The sequence below is a fragment of the Meleagris gallopavo genome, chromosome 1 (assembly GCF_905368555.1).
Source record: "Meleagris gallopavo chromosome 1, MGAL_WU_HG_1.1, whole genome shotgun sequence".
Classification (NCBI taxonomy): domain Eukaryota; kingdom Metazoa; phylum Chordata; class Aves; order Galliformes; family Phasianidae; genus Meleagris; species Meleagris gallopavo.
In genome coordinates, this window is record NC_139404.1 from 91931062 (window position 1) to 91951779 (window position 20718).

Below are 20718 nucleotides of genomic sequence, written 5' to 3' on the forward strand. Positions count from 1 at the left end.
AGTGTATAAACATGGTGGTAGATTGTGTCATTTTGTAGATGATGTCTTTTTCCTTGGGTACAATGCAGAATTTCAGCACGTTTTGTTTCAATTAATGGTCAAATGATCCTGAAGATCATCTTGAATTCTCCACAGTTCCTGTATTTAAAAAACATGCTATTGCACATTTATAAATTCCTTAAGGAAACATATCTTGATTTAGAAAAAACGAAACAAAGAACAAATTCTGCTGAATGCAACAGGTCTGTACATTTCTTAAATGAATGCCTAGTTTAGGTCATAGGAAAGATACGTCATCAGAGATGCACAACGGCACCAGGATAGAGAAACTGTATAGAAAAACCAGCTTCAATTAGTGTCCCACTTTGTATCTGGAACTTGTTTCTTTTAACAAGGACTCCTCAGAATTTCCTCTTCCCCATTATATTTGCCTATCTTCCTTTGACCCCAGTGGGCTTTTGCCCTTTAATTAAATTAAAATCAATTAAAGGTGGCAAGTGGTATAGAAAACCTTGGTTGAATTATCTAGCTCCTTCAAGATTGCTGAACCATCATTTAAGTCCCACAGCCTTAAATGCTTTTTCAGCACTTGACCTCTTCAGAAGCATAAGTTTCTTCTATAGTGAGGACAGCATTCAAAAGTTACATCATCAGTCAAAAGGAACTATAAAGCAATATATAGTAAATAGTTTCTAAACATTAAATAAAACAATTGAATTTGTTTTATTTAATGTAAAATACTGTAAAATACCAGTGTCTCCTAGATTACTTTCTTAGAGAATTTGTGTAATCTCAGAATTAATATTTAAAGAAGTATTTAACAGTTCTATTTGAAACAGCAAAATTGGCTCAGTGAACACTCTGTGTGTACAGCCACTGATCTAAATCAACTCCAGTGCCAATCTGGCAACACAAAGAAATACACTAAATGAGTATCAAATGAATAGACAATTCAGAAATGTCCAACAGATAACTAAAATTGAAATTTTATTTTTTTCAATAATATTCATCAGACATTTTTCTGACAAGACTTTTCTGAAAGATGAAGTGCAAATGGGAACCCTGTAAGAATGTTTAGAGGAATTGTACATGACATTTTTTAAGCGCCACTAAGTACACATTGAATACTTTGTAAGTATATAGGCATAGCAACATGCAAGTGTCATGTACCTAACATTACAATATGCATTTTGTCTGCTTGAGGTTATTAATGAAGAAATTAAATGAAGTAAGTGTGTCTCCACCATCAGTGCAATATGTTTAATTCCCAGGGGTTTTGTTTTCAAGGTTGTGGTTTTATTTTTGAACCATTCAAATGTATCCTTCCAAAGGCGTGAACTGCCAGCATCAGAGCAGTGGACACTGGACTTCCCTGGAGAATACACTTAGGCTGACTGAATAGATAAAGTTGTCCCAGTCCTTTCACAAATTGTATCTTACTATTTATTAGAGGAAAATTCCTGCTTTTTTCTTTCTTTTTTTTTTTTTTTGTAGCTATACAATATCTATACTCAGAGTAAAGGATGCACAAGGAATGCTTTGTCATTCTGTTGTAAAGGAACTAAAGAGCAACTCAAATGTTCATTAACAACTCCAGCCTTATTCTTTTGAGATCAATAGGCATATTGTATCCAACTTTTATAGAAGCAGAACATATATGAATCCAGTAACCCATGAGTTCACTCTCTTGGCTCACTGCTGAGGATGAAGCAGATGACTGTAGGTTATATTTGCATATTTCTATGGATGCTGTACAGGGGTATAAATCTGCTTCCGCTGAAAAAAGACAGCATGAGCAACTGGATTTACTAGTTTTAAGCAATATGCATAGCAAGGAGGGAAAGAGGAAGTAGTAAAGAATTCAGCTCAGTAGTTAAAGATTTTTCCTCTCTTAGCAAATGATGTTAACAGTTAATGATTATCATTATCTTTTTTTTTTTATTTATAAAAGCCCTCCTTTTGAATGTATTATGAAGACCCTTCAATAGTTTTGTGGTAGAAGAAGACTAAGAAAAGAGTATGTTTAGAAGCAAAAAGTGTCTGTTTTCCTCAGCATTATGCATAAGGGCAGGATAAGGCTTCATGTAGTTTGTGCTGAAATGTGTGATCAGAGCTCACACAGGAAACACTTCTGGTTTAACCCTGAACACACAGACAATGCTGAAGTGCTGACCCCAAAAGGCTTGGTTTTGCAACTGAACTCTTAAAAAAGATGAAAATAAAAATCCTTGAACATTTCTCCAATAGTAACACAAACTGCTCCTAAAAAGAGCCTCTAAAAGAAGGGAGACTTTGTTTTCTACCTCCTTTCCAATCAGACTGCTGCTTCTAGCCCAACAGAGAATAAATTACTCAAGATATGGAACATGGAGAGCAGATCTATCATAAACACAGACATTATTAAGAATTTTTTGCCATCTACTAAGAGGCATCCTGCAGAAAACCCGTAGAAATGCAGTCAGTGTATTGGCTCTACACCATCTTCTGTCTATATGTAAATACATTAAACAGTGCTGAAGAAAATGAACACAGCTTGGAAACAAGGTGATTCCTAGACACGGGAATAATTCCCTAAAGGGCTGCTGGAAGCGCACAAAGCTTAAAGCATCCCGAGAACGTGGAGTGATACATAAGTGTGCTGTTAAACCATGTTTATACCTTTATTTCCTCCTGAGTTAAAGCAAGTGCAGAGTGCTGGGTTAGATTCACCGACAGCAGGAAGGAACTGTGCTAGCCCTCTGTCAGTGCTAATAGACAATGCTCACTTGTGTTGGAGTTACTAGTTCAGACCCTTTCTGAAAAACCATGTAGGTCACCTTTAGGAATTTCCACTTCTGATGAGTTTCTACTCTGTTCTGTTGATGTCAAAAGCCTATTTAATTTTCTCTTTTTGTTTGCAATAGTCCTTCCCTGTCCAACATGCATTGAGTGTTTTTAATGTAAACATGCTCTTAAAATATGTTGAAATAAGTAAGAGACATGTCACAATAATGGTATTGCATATTTAATTCAAAAACTTGCATGTGCTTTAAAAAGTTTCTCTTCAAAACTGCATGCCTTTTACTGGAAAGGAATTGTATAGAAGTTGGATTGCATGCCATTGTCTAGTACTGACTAAATATTGATATGGTATAGCAGTTCATTTTTAAGCTGTTTGGGATGAACCCCCAGCCAGTGTAAATTGGCCCACATTTAAGGCAATAGAGTGAAGCTGATTTATACCAGCTGAGGCTGTGTCCTTATGCCCTATTATAATCCCAAAGAATCCTGAAGTTGGCAAAGAATAGGGCAAGTATTACCAACCTAGGCAATATTTTCTTTCTCTTTTTAGCAGAAAAACAAAATTACAATCATCTTATTTCAAAACTACATCAAAGACTCAGAAGTAATTTAAAATGTATACAAATATATCATAGCTAGTATTCAGACTAAGAGGTAGATGTCATATTCAAGGAATAGTACAATGTGGAAAAATGCTAATGGCAGTTGCTAAATACTATTTGTCTATTACATATGACACAAAGGAGAATTATAGCAAATGGCAGCTAAAAATAATAATTAAAAAAAGGCTTACAATACCCTTTTCTTCTTTTGCTATACTACATTATCTGTCTTACAGTGCATTCCCTCTGGTGGGGTCTGATGGAAAAGTGGCAAGAATTAGAAGGATCAGTAATACAAAACTGTGTGTTTACAAAACATCAGCTTTATCACTAAAGGCATTCTCTGTGCTTTGATGGAAGTATTTGGTACTTACAATTTAAAACTGCCTGGCATTACTGAGCAAGTGGTGGAAATTCCAGGTGAGGTGATTCAGCAAATTAGGGGTCAGGAGAATCCAGTTCTCTTTCTCTGTTGTTCCTGCTAAAAATACCAGGGCATATGGCAGCATATTTCAGCATCTTAACATACTAGGCTCCCTCGAGGACAGAAAAAAAAGAGAAAACTTGTGCTGTTGAGCCTGAAATAGATTACTGAACAGTGTTGCCAGACACAAAGAATGCTAGCAGCAAAGCCAACAGCACAGTCAGTGTCTGCCTTTGCCAAAAGGTGTTTCAGTTATACTTAATGGGCCTTAAAGAGATGAAATTAAAGCTAGTAAGAATAATGAGGAGTATAAGCATTTTTATAAATTAGTTGTCATTGAAGGTAGAGGAATTACACATATTGCATTAAGATATCTGCTGCTTGTATATGTACCTTCCTGGTTTTCCTTGTGACTGTTAAGGGTTGTCCCCCTGCTTGAAATAATCAAAATGCATATTATAATTACATGGTTTTCCAAAATCCATACACAGCAAGTACAAGATACTTACATGTAAATACACTATATTTACCTATATTTTTGCATAGTTTTTAGTGTGTACTTTGTGCCACTTAATAAAAGCATTACTCACATATTTTTGTTTTGTTTTTCTCTATTCTACAGCTTATTCAATTAAAGAAGTAGCTGGATTTTGGTACGTTCATCACAGATTACCAGTTCCTTGGAGTGTAGAGATCAGACACTTGGAGGAGTCTGGATAAGCGGTGGGGAAAGCTGCAGTGTGACTATGACGTTTTAAATCACCTCCTTAATTAAGAAATATTGTATCAGATTAACGGTGCTAATTTAATAAACTTACCTTTAATTTGAATGGAATTATAAAGGTAAGAACTCTGTTTTCCTTTTGGTAACACTTTACAATAAGTGGCACTAAATTACACTATAACGGCTATGTTACAGGGAAGTACATGTATCTACGCTGTAACTGTTGAAAGAGCTACTGTACATGTGCGTACATGGTAACTTCAGTGCTGTTACAATCATGAATTACATAATTACAGATGATACTGTCCTTTCTTTTCATTGAAATAGTTATATATATATATATATATATAGTATACTGTCATGAAAATACACAAGATGTTAACTTTCATGTCTTATTTAGAAAAGTTGGTTTTCCCCACAAATTCCTTTTTAGAGGGAGTCTCAGTGCAACATGAACCACTCCTAAGAAATGTGAAAGCTTTTTAACGTGTTCTAGCTTAAAATTCTGAACCTCAAAATTCAACATCAGGTTCCCTAAACTGTTTCTTGATTTGTCTGATGATGCTAAAAGAGTGTGAGGATGCACCCCTTGTCTTCTGATGCACAGCTTTCTTGTCCAAATCATGAGAATGTTCTTCAAACATTAGGAAAAAAAAAAAAAAAAAAAAAAAACATTTAAAAGTGTAGAAATAATCAGCAACCAACATTGTAAACAGTACACTGGCAGAAACTAGCTACCTGGTTTTGAGAAAACAACTCTGCATGGGCATGAGGGAGAGGATGTCACACTATTTTGGCTAATGTCTTCCCATTCAGAGCCTCCATTTTATGCAATTGCTGGATATCTTGCAACCATCTTCAAAGCAATCTTTCAGAATGGGACCTTAACTAAAGGAAACAGAAAACTGGTTTAAAAACCAGCCTACTGAATATGATTAGCTTTGAGCCATGGTTTTGCTTGTAAAAGAGAATGATGCCTCTTCACATTTGGTATAGTAATTTCAATCTGTGAGGACTAGACAAGCTTGTAAAGTGCTACCCAGTCAGAATTCGCCATTTATGGCTGCTTGTTGTGGTTTTTACACCTGCTTTGCACAGATGTAAGTGACATCACAAGGTACAAGATAATGGAAGATCAACTGCATTAAAAATCAGCACATATGATTTTTAATTGGAAACCAATGAAATAATACATTTCAACAGTCCAATTCATATCTTTTTTTTTTTCTTCTTTTTTTTTGCAAAGTTTAAATGCTGTTTTTATGCTGCTGGAGAAAATGATTCAAAACAATCCTGCTTTTGAAGGTCCTGCCTGACCTTGGTTGGGCAACGGTTCAAGTAACAACTCTACTATTCAAACAAGCTGGAATTAGAAAGAATAAAAAAAGGCATAAATATCATGCTTGTGGGGAATTCCACTTGAGCAAATAAGGCCCTTGTCCAGGGAAGCACTTCTTTTTATGCGTAAGAATAGTGCCTTACAGTTCAATGGAACTTCTCCCATGCCAGTCACTGAGTATGTGCTTAGATGCTTAATTCAGTCGGGCCCCAGGTACTGAAATGAAACCTGCATTGTGTGACACTTTATTGTGGCTAATGGGAGTTACAGTTGTGGCAAGAATCCATATTTTTGGTACTAAACTGAATGACTTCCTTTGCCAGCCTTTTCACATGTGTATGTTTTGAAAGACATGAATATCTTGTAAACCTATACTAGTTTTCAATGTGTCTAGTAGCACCTACCTGGTTCTCTCAAACTACCATATTATATTAACATATTATTGCATTTTTCCACAGATGGGTATGGAGTGAACTGTAAAAACAAGCATGCAATCACATCAATGCAGACTAATTTCTTTAAAATGTCATACTGTATATGATTTATTATGTTAACACTCAACCACATCATATTATTTATGTCTGTATATTTTGAAAAAAGTGCTGCTTGATTGACGTCACCCTTTTTTCTTGAAATTAACAAGATAAATGCTTCAACAAAAACAATTAAAATACTCTAGTATTGTCCTTAAAAGGTTTATACTCTTTTGATAAATAATCTGACACAGCACCTTTATCTTCCATTTTTCCATACTACATGATGTCGTATTCCAAACTCTCCCTTTCCCACACAAAAATAAAATCCCAGGAGAAAGTCCTTTACAGTAGACCATCATGCTTTTAGGCTTCACAAACAAGTACAGCAACCAGAGAGAAATATTCTTTTGTCAAAGGTGCAAAACTCAGGAGTACAACAAACTCCATCTAGATTAACTTGCATTCTCCAGTGTAGAATCATTACTAAGAGCTGTTATGGCAACCTTGTTACTTCATTGGAAGAGGAAATAAGCCAATGGGCTTACAGTGTTTTGTTGTCGCAGTTAAGAGCATGTGTTTTTCAGCTGTCAATTACACAAAAAAATTCAGAAATAATCCAAACAGAGACTTTCACTGTGGAGCTAAAAGCATGGCAGGAATTCTCTATCATTCACGGTGACATAAGTTTGTACCTCACAAAATGCATAGACAGGAATTTAATATAAAGAATTAGTCCATTTACTGTATACACAAAACATATATCTTTTGTTTTAACATTTCTTTTTTTTTTTTAAACTTTTCTTTTTTTTTTCTTTTTTTTTTTCTTTTTTTCTTTTTTGGCAAACCAACATAGAGAAGCAGCTCTGGAACTGCCAAATTAAAAACTGAGAATTTTTGCAACTCAATAGTATTTTTAAGGATTGTAATCAAATGTGGTTGTAATTTAAAACCTGAGGCTGTGCACTGGTTGTTAGCATAAAACTACCTTTCCATATAACATTGTGCTTCCATTGTATAACAAAGAAAAAACTAACAAGAACTAGAAAAGTTTGCTGCTGAACAGTGCTAGGACATACAGACAAAAAAAATACTTATACATGTTACCTACTCAGAATATTTATTTGAGTCATATCTAAAGGGATATAATGGACATTAGAAAATGCCTACTTGTGACTGACTTAGCTACTGCCAAAAAAGTTAAATATGTATCAAACAATGTTTAATTGAATTTATTATATGCACTATATACATATACTAAAATGTCTTGCAGTCATGCCCCATGAATGCTTCAAATTTGAGTAGGCAGGTGAGTCCATGTAAAGCAAATAAATTACAAAAACAGAAATTACTCACACACAAAAAAATCTCTAATCTTTGTAATCCCAAAAAAGCAGTAGAATGGAAGGACAAATTTGTTTCAAATGAAGCACTATTATCTAAATTTGCAGAATCAGTTTAGCTATTCAGCATGATTTTACCACTGAAACATGGCACTGCTGTCAAGGTACCATTTAAAACATAATAAAGCAAAGCAAAGCAAAACAAAAAATTTAGTGGATTGATAGTTGTTTTTTTTTCCACCAAATCCAAGCACACAAAAAACTATTCTACAAAGACTTCTGTTTGTATTTCCTAGGGCATATGTCTCAAAAACAAGTTGCTTTTTTAATTATAGACATGTATAAAACATTCTTTGTAAACCTCTAGTCTTAGACTTAACATTTTATGTAAGTAAATTAGGTCCTTACCTAATATATTTGTTATGAATATTGTTCTATGACATACTAGTAGGGATCATGGTAAAAGAAACTGAAAAAGAAGAAAGCTGTATAACATTTAAAAATGTAGAAAACTTGAATTAAGATGGTGATTAACATTGTTAAGGCTGTATATTCAAGCACTGTATGTTAAGAGAGCAGTGGATATGAATTTTAGGCAATAAGAAATGTCCTGCTTTATACATGATGCTGTAATTATAGAATGGGGATGTCAAGAGCTGATTGTTGGTATAAACTGGCTACTTAGAGCAAGTATGCAAGTTAATAAAGATAGCAGAAGATGGCAGAAATGAAGTCTGAAAAATGATAGCCAGTTTTCTCCAGCATTCAGCCTGATAAGTAAAACTCCAAGATTCTAGTTCTGTATCTAAATGAAATACTCTTTTTTCTCTTCTGCATTGACTTGGCTGCCTTCTGCATTGATAATGGCTGTGTCGGCATCAGGTGCATCTTCAGCTCCTTTTGCTTCATTTGTTAAATACGTTCCTACAGGAATAAGTACAACAGAAAAAAAAAAAAGAAAAAAGAAAAAAGAAAAAAGATTAGCTTTTTTTTAGCTTTACATTGTATTATAGGAAGTACATTTCTAACAGTGCTCCAATTACTTCATGAATGGATGGATACTTTTACAGTTTTAGTATGAATGATACTGGTAGGTTCAGCTTTCTACTTTGTCTATGAAATATCTGCAGTATTAACACTGGTAATCCATATGCACAAATTCACATCTACTAATAGTGAATTAAGAAAATACCTTAAGAAAAGACCACTTTTTATGTAACTGCAGTGGTACGCAATATATTTTGTAATTATAGAATAAATGATAAAATCTTGGTTATTTCATGGAACAACTATTCACAAAAATCAAATCAACTTTGAAGATTTAGATATTCATAAATGCTTAAAAAAAAAAAAAAACACTTCTTTTTTGTACTTCTTTTTCACATGATCTTACCTACATTTTCATTTTACTGAATTGTATTACAGTCATTTCCAGGAATTAAAAAACTGAGGTAGTTTCACTAATTAAATCCATTCATATTATACTGAGTAAAAAGGATTGACCTCGATAACCACCTAACCCTTTGTGAAAAGTGTAATTTATGTTGCCATAAGATACATATGCTTTTGTTCAGAAATGAAAAACAAAGGAGTCACATTTCCACTGGTTTATTTTTCCCCTATATGGTCCAATCAAATTAAAATGTTATTTGCATCAGCTGATGTCTGCTAGCCATATGATTATCCCACCTAAATGATTTAATGAGTTAACACCAATACTGATCCTTTCTTCTAGGCTTTTCTTTGGTGAGGATAAGCAAATCAACTGGGTTTTAACAACTGGTCCGCAAGCTATTCAGAGGTTAAATCTCACAAAATGATTTCGGAATTAACTAGGTCAAAATGGGATCACAGAGAGGCTTAGTCAGAAGTCAGTGTCACTCCATCCCTCTTATCTCTGTTGGTGGTGAGGATTCAAAATGAAAGGAATAGAATTCTTAAGGTGAAACCTCTGCATAAAGTAAAGCTTGACCCAGGAATGAAACTCTTATTCTGGTGGGACATTAGCAAAAGAGCTATGGATCTGAAATTTCACAATCAGTATTTAAAATTATATTTTATTGCATGTTAGAAGTATCAGCACAAGAAAAATCTTGTGTATGTATATAAACATTCATCTGTTGACTTGATATACAAGTTAATACTACAAGATTATGTAATCAAGTGTTTAGAGCTAAAGGCTAAAATCAAGGGTCACTCTAAATCAATGATTTGTGACATGAACACATAACTAGACATCCTTTGCCTTAGTTAGTCCACTGAAAAACTGGACAGAAATTCAGAGACTTCACTCATGATTAGAGTGTGAATGGAGCTTTCTTGTTCAAATCATTCATAAGATGGGGGAAGGTGAAAGGGAAAAGCATTCCCAAGTAAAATCATGCCTTGCTTCCAAAAGGGACAGAAGTTCCACTAAATCTATCCTACCTTTATGTCTTGCCAGGTATCGACCAAGGAGAATTATAGAACATAGTGTTACAAAGACAACTACAGCCACTATTCCTCCTATTAGAGCGTGGTCAGGTCCGGTCTGTCCAGCCAAAGCATTTGGATCTACAGGGAGAAACAAAAACCAAAAGTGGTCCTACACAGAAAAAAACTGACAGGAAAATATCACAATACCAAGTTTTACACTGATCATCCTGAAAATAGGGCATTTCCCTCTTTAATATTTAGCATGGTTATTCCCACTTTTACTACCCATATCTTATCAACAACACAGCGCCGCTTGTATTCCCAGACTGTCAAAGCCCTGAGGACATCGCAGTTATGAAAAATATTACCTTCTTCTTCTTTGGCAGAGGTTATTAAATGGGAAAGGTTTCTGGTTTTGTCCTCGTCATTTTACAACTGAAAACCTGGCCACAGCTATTTATAGAATCAAAAACAAGGAACTGAGAATTGGGGATCAGATAGCATCAGCAGAATAGTGTCTGCATAATACATAATTTATAGACCTGATTCTCAGTGGGGAACCCTTATATATTCTCTTCCTCTCATTCCTATCCTATTGCACCAGAAATAAAAAGGCAGATAAAGTGCAGCCTTGCGAAGTCCTTCTGCACATGGCTGAGTCTGCATGAATTTGGTCAGATAAAGGTATCAGGCAACCTGAAAGATCATCATTCATTTTCAAGCCTCGGTTGGAGAATTTACTGTGAATACTCAATTAGCACCCAAACGGAACAAGCTATAATATATTCAACAGTGTATTCTCCGGTACACTTTACTAACTCTGGACCAGGTGCTACAATGAATGCTGTCAGATTTGAGCCTTCTGTGCTGGTCACCTGTCTATTCTGTCGTCTGGTGCTTTATGAATGTTGCAAAGAACACTGGGAAATGACACTATTTAGGGGTGGGCAATTCTCTGGAACTTTTGAACAATGAATGAGCTATCTCTGTCAGCTGAAATATGCAAAAGGAAGAAAATATTCCATCGAAGAGTCATGTTAAGATTTCTATTTTGATGAAAGTGCCTCAACTACATGGTAATAGTAATTCTCTCAAGATGCTATTAGCATGTTCTCTATGTTGCTGTCAGTCTACACACACTGTTTCAAGGGCATTTCCCTTGTAGCAGCCATTTATATTCTACAAATAGTTTGCAAACAATTTCTTTTTGCAAAACAGAAAGGCAGGAAAAAAATTTACAGATAAAAGAAGGCTACCCTGCAAAGACGATTAAAGTGCCTCTGATAATGCTTAAGAAGTGTGATTGTGTTACACCACAATTACGTTATGCTGACCAAGATCACTGTTTAATGGTGAGATGTATTTATATATCTACATACACACGTATGTACAAACATAGCATTATTTAGATGAAATGAAAGAGGCATGCTTTCCTCTCTCTTTGCAAAACATCAGCCACATGGAAATTCGACGTTTGCTGGAGCACGCAGCAGTACAGGTCATGGTGATAGATACTGTTCTGCTCTTTACAGTCACTGAACCCCTGAAGCACAGCTTCCTCCTCTGCTGCTGGCTTCAGAACTCCCAGCTGTTTGTCTTCTGGCTGCTAAGAGGATTTAGGGAAAAATGGCCACAGGACTTCTGCAGACATCACAGCAAACTAGTTAGGGGCCTCAAGAAAGCATTATAAAGTCCACTGTCCCTGCCCCTGCTCCATCCTCATGAAAATTCTGTCTCACTATGATGAGGAGGATCAGTTCAAAAGGCCATCAGCTCTATTTTGATGATCAAGAGGGACCCTCATCCCTGTGTGCCAGCAGCCTTGCAGGGAAGGGCAGGAGGGCTGAAATCTCATCCTGCCAGAGCCACAGCTTGGAGCCCACAGCCATCCTTCCCCTGGCCTTGCAGAGGCTCTGCTTTCAACAGCGCCTAGAAGGCAGTGATTACTCACTTGAGAAAATGGAAGGTGACAACTTGCTTCAGGACTTTCAGTCTGTTGAGCCATCTAGCAAATTCCTCCTTCTGTGGTGCCTATGGCAAAGTTGCTGTAAAACTGCTTCCAGCAGCAAAAGCAGCACCAATTTTGGTACTCAGGAGGAGCAATGTACCTAAGTTCTGTATGTAATCTGCAGGAGATGCTCTTTCCCAGAACCTGGGCAGGAACAGGATGAATTTGTTTTCCCACTGATATACTTATATACTTCCTAATACAGTAGCATTAAAATTAACAAGTAAAAGGCAATATTTTGCGAGATAATATCCTTCCTGATGCAGAGTATAATCCAGAGAAGGACTAGCATGGCACTTCATCTAGAGGTATTTTTTGAAAAGCTGATTGCAGCATACAAGCTCAATACCCAGATTTACACATCACTCTTATATGAGCTTTAATAAGCACTACAGACAGAAATTGTCACATAATAGTAATCACAATACATCGAGGTGAATATGCCTGCGTTTTCATCCTCAAGCGCTTTCCAGTATGTAGATCCTTCCTTTAGCATACCTGATGCAGTGGACTGCTTATGATGAAGATTAATCTCTACTGTTCCTAAAGGTTGACATTTTTAACCTTAAATTTAATTTTAGTTTTTCATTGGAATGCAAAAATAGTATTGTATTGCCATTAAGAGAGAACTTTACATTTCTCAATCTTGGTAAGATTATGTTGATAAATATTGTCACAGAAATCTATTCACAAAGAAACTGTGTATGAAATACTTTCATTATCAAGAAGCCAAAAAAGGAAGATCCGGGGAACTGCAGGCCACTCAGTCTCACCTCTGTGCCTGGCAAGACGGTGGAGCAGATTCTCCTGAAGGCCCTACTAAGGCAAATAAATACGTGGTGATTTGTGGTGACCAACATGGTTTCACCAAGGGCAAGACATGTCTTACAAATGTGGTGGTCTTTTATGATGGAGTTATGGTGGATAAAGGAAGGGCAACTAACATCATCTACCTGGATTTGGGCAAAGTGTTTGACATTGTCCTGCACAACATCCTGGTTACCAAATTGGAGAAAAATGGATTGGATGAATGGACTACTTGCTGGATAAGGAATTGGCTGGATGGCTGCCCTCAGAGTTGCACTCAGTGTCCAATTGGAAATTGGCAATGAGTGGTGTTCCTCAGGGATCAGTACTGGGACTGCTGCTATTTAACGTTTTTGTAGGCTGTATGGACAATGGGATTGAGTGCACCATAGCAAATTTGCAGATGGCACCAAGCTGAGTGATGCAGTTGACATGACAGAGAGAAGGGATGCTATCCAGAGGGACCTGGAGAGGCTTACGCCAACTTCATTAAGTTTGACATGGGCAAGTACAAAGTCCTGCAGCTCAGTTAGGGCAGTCCCAAGTACAGACAGAGGCTGGGTGGAGAAAGGCTTGAGAGCAGCCCCGAGGAGAAGGATTTGGGGGTCTTAGATGATGAAAGACTCAATATGATTTGGCAATGTGCACTTGCAGTCCAAAAGACCAATTGTATCCTGGGTTGCATCAAGAGAAGTGTGCCAGCAGGTTGAGGGTGATGACCCCACCCCTCTACTCTGCTCTCATGAGTACTGTGTCCAGTTCTGGAGCCCCTAACACAAGAAGGATATGACCCAGTGGAGCAGGTCCAGAGGAGGGCTATGAAGATGATCAGAGGACAGTAGCATCTCTCCTATGAAGACAGGCTGAGAGAGTTGGTGCTCTTCAGTCTGGAGAAGAGAAGGCTCCAAGAGGACCTCATAGCAGCCTTCCAGTACCTGCAGGGGGCCTACAGGAAAACTAGAGAGAGACTTTTTATAAGGGCATGTAATGACAGGAGGAGGGAAAAAGTTCTTTTTAGTGCAAGTGGGTAGATTTAGACTAGCTGTTAGGAAGAAAATCTTTACTGTGAGGGTGGTGAGACACTGGAACAGTATGCCAAGTGAGGTTGTGAATGCTCCTTCCCTGGAGGCATTCAAGGTCAAGCTGGAGGGGGCTTTGAGCAAACAGTTCTAGTGGGAGGTGTCCCTGCCTATAGTAGGGGGGTTGGAACTAGATAATCTTAAAGGCTCCTTTCAACCCAGACCATTGTACGATTCAGTGATTATTACCACTTCAAAAATAACCTTTTAAAAAAAAAAAAAAAAATGAAAGGAAGGAATGGATGGAAGAGAAAGAAGTGGAGAAAGATCCCCACAAGAAGCCAATATTTTTTTGGGAAACAAGCATCCTTTCATAGCAAAATGAAAACCTGCACAATATAAACAATGCTATGAACAGGAAGTGCTCCTCATAGAAATTTTCTCCTCATTGAAAAATAATGTTAACATTAAATATAAATATGCTCTACATTATGCATGCTGTGTAATGCACTATACATTTGCCATTCATTAAATGACCTAAGCCCCATGACTGAATTATAGATCTGGAACTATCTACCATCTCATAAATAATTACTTTGTCAAAATGTTCCTGAACAGTAGCCGAAAGACAGAAAAACAGGGGTTTGGAAAATATGCCATTTTGTATTTTAGATATTTATAGAGTGACCATATACAATGTTCCAAGTGCTCTAGGCATTTTTATTACCAAGTCCCTTCAGGGAAGATGCCCTTTATTATCTTCATGAGTTTTACCTGGTCTTAGCCTGCCACACTAGTAAGTCCAGTAAATAATGCCTTAATTATGCAATCGTGCAATAAATACTTATAATCAAGGGAAGAAATAAAAAAGGGATTAGTTTGTTAGACTGTTTTCTACTGCAAGAGCACAATAAGCTAAAATAATAATTGCCTGAGACACAGAAATTCAAAGATCTTAATTAGTCCAGATCTTCAAAGATCAGTTCTTTTACAGTTTATTTTATCCTTTGATTGGACTAAAGAAATCGTATAGCAAGACAGTGCCAGTAAAGCCAAGGAGTCTTTTTTATTTGTTTATGTCCTAAATTTAGGAAGTACTTTTAAAATACTGATTGCTGATACAGTGACATTTTTAGCTTCTGGGATTTACCCATTACTGTTTGTTCACAGAGTAACAGAGATAACATACTTAAAATGAATAAGAGGAAAGTAATAGATCATTCATTAAGAAGTGAAACACATTGGATAAGCCTTTACACCTATTAAATAAGGAGATAAGTGCATTTTCTGACTGAATGACTAAGTTTCAGTGTAGAATATTTTTATGTGATTTCACACATTAGCTAAGCAGAGAAATGCTGAAACAGTTTTTCATGCTTTTGCATAAAGTATATGGTAATTATTCATCTAATTTCATTTTCTTCCTGCATAAGTTTCCTTTTTATTTATGCACAGTTGACTTGACTGAGCAGGCTGCAGGAAGGGGTCACATAACCCTTTTCCAAGCAATGGGAGAAAAAGAGCTGTGTATGCTGAAATGGTAGCATATTTTGAGGTATATGCTCGAGTAGACCTCTTTATTGTAAAGTTTAATTTTTGGCTCTGGTGATGAACTAAAAAAGTTACACAAAAATCACTTTGAGTATGACATGCTCAGCTTTTAGGGATCTAAAGTAATCATTTGTTTTGACCATTTATACTAAAAGAAAAATTGGAAATAGGCCATAATTTGCTCTAGAGCTTAAAATGCATTCTCAAAATGAAGACAAATTAAGCAGACATTATTTGAAAATAACTGTTCCTTAAGGCTGGGAAAAGAAAGGGATGTCCTATTTCTGACAAGTGCTGAAACCCCCAGCCTACAGTCACTTTTACTGATTTCATGAATAATCCATTACTTAGGCAAAATAGAACTGTTCCAGCAAGAAATCCTGGGGTGTGCATTTGGGGGTGAGGAGATCCAAAAAGCAAAAAAGGAAACCCCATTTGTCCTATTTGAAGAGTGTTGAGTTTCTGCAAATGAAGAAGGGTAGGGTGATAATGTGTGGTGGAAAGCAGTGAAAGCTTTTAGAGAAAATCTAGCAAGGAACTACATCTGAATGTATGAGTACTTTTAAGTGCCTTTGTGAAATAAAATGCAAAAATTACAGGAAGCAAGTAATGGACAGGACTCTTTACTTCTTCCTTTTGAATTTTGAGAAGTTCACCAGTGAATATAAGCTAAATTAGAAATATTCCCCTTCATTAAGCCATATTTCAGCTGAGCTTCCTAAAGAAAGAGCTTTTGTGATCATGCTCTTTCATTCTCTTCAAATTGCTTACTTAGGAACCATGGATCAATTACAACCAATTTTAAGAGACAGTATAGATCTCAAGATCATTGTTTTCCTGTAACTATCCTGAAAGAACAGACTGCCGCAGGAGCTCAGACCTCATTAGGTATCAGAGAACCTGCAGGAAGGATGCCTTTAGAAAAACCCTAATAGAGACAAAAAGCTTCATACAAAATCTTTGCCCTGAGATCAATTTTTCAATAAAGGTTTCTCCCCATTGTGATTTCTTTGGCATATAATAAAGCACAGGTCCCTTTTGAAGCTTTTCACACCGTTAGGAGACATTTGTAACACCTCAACTCTTCCCCCAGTGCCTTCTTGTCTCATAATCGGTCAGCTCATGCTGCAGCATTTAGATAATTCAGACTAAGGAATTTACTCACAAATATGGATAGTAGGTAGGACTGGGTTGACAGCTGACAAGGTGTTTGATATAGGAATAGTAGCTGTGGTGCTGTCTGTGATAAGTGCTCATGAGGAAATTTTACCCATTTTAGCATCTTCATTTGGGCACCCCACAGCTCAATTTTCCCTTCCTGGCCTGGAGTGCTGAAACAGGTACTTTTAATCTCATTTTGTAATATGCCACTAACCACTAAAATACATGTACTTGAAACTTGTGAAAGTATTGTTAAGGAGGAAAAGAAAGTTTCTAAACCCTCATTTAAATTGCAAAGAGTAGCTGCCCAAAGGGGTTGGTAGTGAAATTTGTTGAAAATGTGTTTTGTTATTAACCAGTTCTGAACTTAAAATATGTGACAGCCTTCCTTTTACTTCAGTGCCTGAAGCAAAGAAGAACAAAACAGAGTGCTAATATGCAGCATATATAAACTGCTGTTTTAATAGGAGAACATCATCAACCATAGAGAAGACAGACAGAAAAAAAGCATACTTGTAAACCTTCAAAAGAATTGATAGCCTTTTCTTCTGGTATTACTGCAGTAGCACATTTGTCACATTTTGCCTCTAAGTGTTTTTTCTTTTTTCTCCCCCTCCCCCCCCCCAGCATTGAATTATATATACATTCCTATTAAGAAGAGCCCACATCCCAGAAGGATAAAAGCCCCAGTAATGTGTCAACAGATGAATCTACAGCTCCTTTTGAGAGCTCATGTTGTTCTCATGAATCTGAGATTTCTTTCAGCGGAGGTAAAAAAATCACATCTTCTGATGTGTATTTGTGAGTAAGGGACCCTTGTCCAAGGTAAATAAAAATATTACCCATATCTATCACTAATTTTTTTTTTTCTTTCAGTGCTAATAAGAGAGCTGTATATCTACACTGGATAACAAATGAGAAGTTTAATATTTTCTAGGGTCCTTAGAGCCTCGTTCCAGATTTTCTGCCTTATCTTTTGTTTCATTGACACAGTTATTCAAAGTTTTTTCTTTCTTTCTTTCTTTTTTTTTTTTTTTTTTTTTTTAATCGTTCTTTAAAAGCTCCAGCTTTCTGAAGGGAACATTTCCTCTAATTAGAGCACACAACAGACTTCTCTTATTGACATTATATTTCCGTCCTTCAATAAACTCATTAATTGCTTTAGACCTTGCTGTAGAAAAACAAACAAAAAAACCTAATACCTGCAAATTTTTCATCTTACTTTTTGTAGAGAATAATGAGGAGAAGAAATATTTTCAGACAGTCCAGCCAGTTATAACTTCTGGCTACTGAGGAAGGAGGATGTAGGGAAACAGAAAACTGGCAGAAATGATTGTAAAATTTCTGTTAAGCCTCTCTTCCCGAGTGAGTTATATGTAGGCTGCAGCACAACAGCCAGGTGATGGATTAACTCTGCTTTCAGCATTTTAATTTTCATCTTCTTCTGAAGTTCCAGAATGCTCAGTGTCTCCCTCCATTGCACAAGCAAAGCAAAGCAGATTGAAGTTTGGAGACTACAGCCTATTAGACATGAAAAAAAAAGAAAGCCAAACCTACCTAGAAAGTCAAGATGCGTGACTTCCTATTTTCTGAGAAAAACTTCATTTTGTGTCATCTTTCCTCTAATGACTTTCCATCAATAACATAGGAGAATCTCTGCTCTTTTTTGTCTTCTTCATCAACAATAAAGGACAGACACCAGCTGGAGTAGGTGTGCATATGTATGCACAACTCCTTTTCTTGACACCAGAAGTTAATTATCTATATAAATAATGAATAATTCCCTAATTAACACAGAGACTGGAGATGCCAGTGAACTCTCCTGCTCTTTCTTGTAGTACCTTATAGCTGTGGCTTTTGGTCACTTCCTACAGATTTCAGCTTGCCAAGCAGAACATGCAGATAAATGTCTGTGTGGGAAGGGGAGTGTGTGTGTATGCTCAGCAGGTTCTGAACTCAAGTACCTCTTGCTGCCATATGGTCTCTTCCAGTCTTATCATTTGCAGACAATGAGAAAGCCATGCCTTGTCACCACAACTACACATCACGAACTATGATGAGATTGTTTAAAGATAATCCTTCAAAGCATTTAAGAAAGTAATTCTGCTAGCCAGTAGCTTCTGGAAAGCAGTATAATCTTTTCCACAATGACTTTTTTTGCCACTTTGTTTTTATGTTTTTGTATAGACTCCCTCACAAATTGCTTTTCAGGGTTAATCAGTACCACCATATAGCTCAAATAAAACCCTCTACCTCTGGTAAGCAATGCAAGGAAGATGAACTTTCAGCTAAGAAATGATATTTAACAAATGTAGAACTTCAATAAAGCGTAGATAGAGAGGAAGCAGTTCCCAATGGCAGAACCTAGAGGGGAGAAGGCATCCTCACCAGTAAGGCAGAGAAGCAGACTTAAAGCTAGCAAAGAACATCCATGGTTGTATAAGGAACAGAGAAGCATGAGTGGGTCTGCAGTTGCATGAGGTATGGTGGATTTAATCCATTCAGAAAAGTTTTCAAAACAAGAAAGGCAGTTTTAATTTAATTGAAGAACAGTTCTAATTAAAACTTACTCCATGGTGGAAGAAAACCTATTGTTCAAATGAATTCTTTATGCTGGTTATACTAAGTTTTCCTTACCAAATCAGATTAGAATAATTATAAACCTATAACAACATCAAAACACGTCAGTAAACAAGCCACTTACAGCCAGAATCTGTCACCTTAGTCATGCTGAAGAGCAATTTAATCTGCTGTGAGACTACTCAGTATGAATAATTGCAACAGAATTTCCTCTTCGGCAGTTAATAGCATATTTTATCTATCAATATATCTCTAGAAGATTAGCCAGGCATATTTGTGGTTAGGATAACTGATCCAAGGAAGGCTGTTGACTGGCCCAGCTCATCTCAGAAATAGAGAGGTGAGAAACATTAGTGGAGACAGACTGTTGTAATTCTAACAGAAAAGAAGAGTAAATTATTGAGAGAAAGGTGAGTACTCCTGTTAACATTTAAGGCATCTTTTATGGCCATTTTAATTAGGGCATAAAATCTTATGTAAATTCTTTGGAATAATAACAACCTCCATTAGTGAAGTTTCTGTCCAAGCAATAAGACTATCTTCAATTTGTTGGAATTTTTGCCAGTGGTTCAATTGAATGCCATCCATTCTTTATGCCAACACTCTACTAATGGAAATAACAATATTTTCTTCATTTAATAATGACATGATTGGTGGAATTCAATATCTTAACCAAATTTTCCCCTGGGAACATTAAGACTTTGTTGTTGTCAGAAGTCTTAAAGTTAAATATCATCCAGCTATTAGTAAGAGATTGTTTGCTCTTACTGCCATTGATTGGTAATGGATTTGTTATGAATAAGGTCTTTGCTTTCCTAGAGGACTTTTGTGTTCATAAAAAAAAATTATGCTGTGCTAGTTTTGGTTTATGGGGCTACTTTTTTGAACTCAGCAGCATGTGTTCATTTCTACCAGCACTCACAATCTCAGTTGTCAGCACTGCTAGCTGCAAAACATGCGAATTCTACCATGGGGGTCACATCCACACTAGTATGCAACTGACAGATTCATTTCCTACCATCTCTGGAGACAGCCACAAGGACTGAAAAATTCAGAGGTCCAGTGTAATTACTATGTATATTTCAGATTAAATAAATGCGATAAAAGCCTCCATCTGGCTGTTGATCAAACGTGCAAAGGCAGGCTGATTTTCAGTGACATATTACAATATGTCTCTTGTAACAGTCCCAAATGCCATCCTGTAAATTACTTACATTTGGGATTACTTGACTATGGCAGACAGAAATATTACTCACTGCTTAAGTGCTGCCTATTGGGAGTATGGGAGACATGGGCTAATCTTAAAGTTGTTAAGCAAGGCGTTAAGAAATAATGGGGCCATGTTTATTTTACTAAATGGTGATTATGCTCACGCTATTTGAAGATAGCAAACCCAATTTAATAGCAGCCTGAGCTGGACTCTTGATGTTGAAAAGCCATAAAAAGTCTGAAACCTGGGAAATAAGTGTAAGTGGTGTGCTGGAACAGTTC

At 36.5% G+C, this 20718-nt stretch overlaps 1 protein-coding gene across 2 annotated transcripts in view; it reads right to left on the reverse strand.

Annotated features, from left to right (window-relative positions):
• Positions 1 to 961: 961 nt before the first annotated feature.
• CADM2 (cell adhesion molecule 2) overlaps positions 962 to 20718 on the reverse strand; it is a 626180-nt gene continuing 606423 nt past the window's right edge. For both annotated transcript variants that reach the window (XM_085240870.1, XM_085240864.1), the window contains 2 exons: positions 10114 to 10239; positions 962 to 8610 (listed from right to left, as the gene is read on the reverse strand). In XM_085240870.1, the coding sequence (XP_085096996.1) occupies positions 8492 to 8610; positions 10114 to 10239 (245 nt within the window). In that variant the 3' untranslated portion in view covers positions 962 to 8491. The remainder of the gene's footprint in view (positions 8611 to 10113; positions 10240 to 20718) is intronic.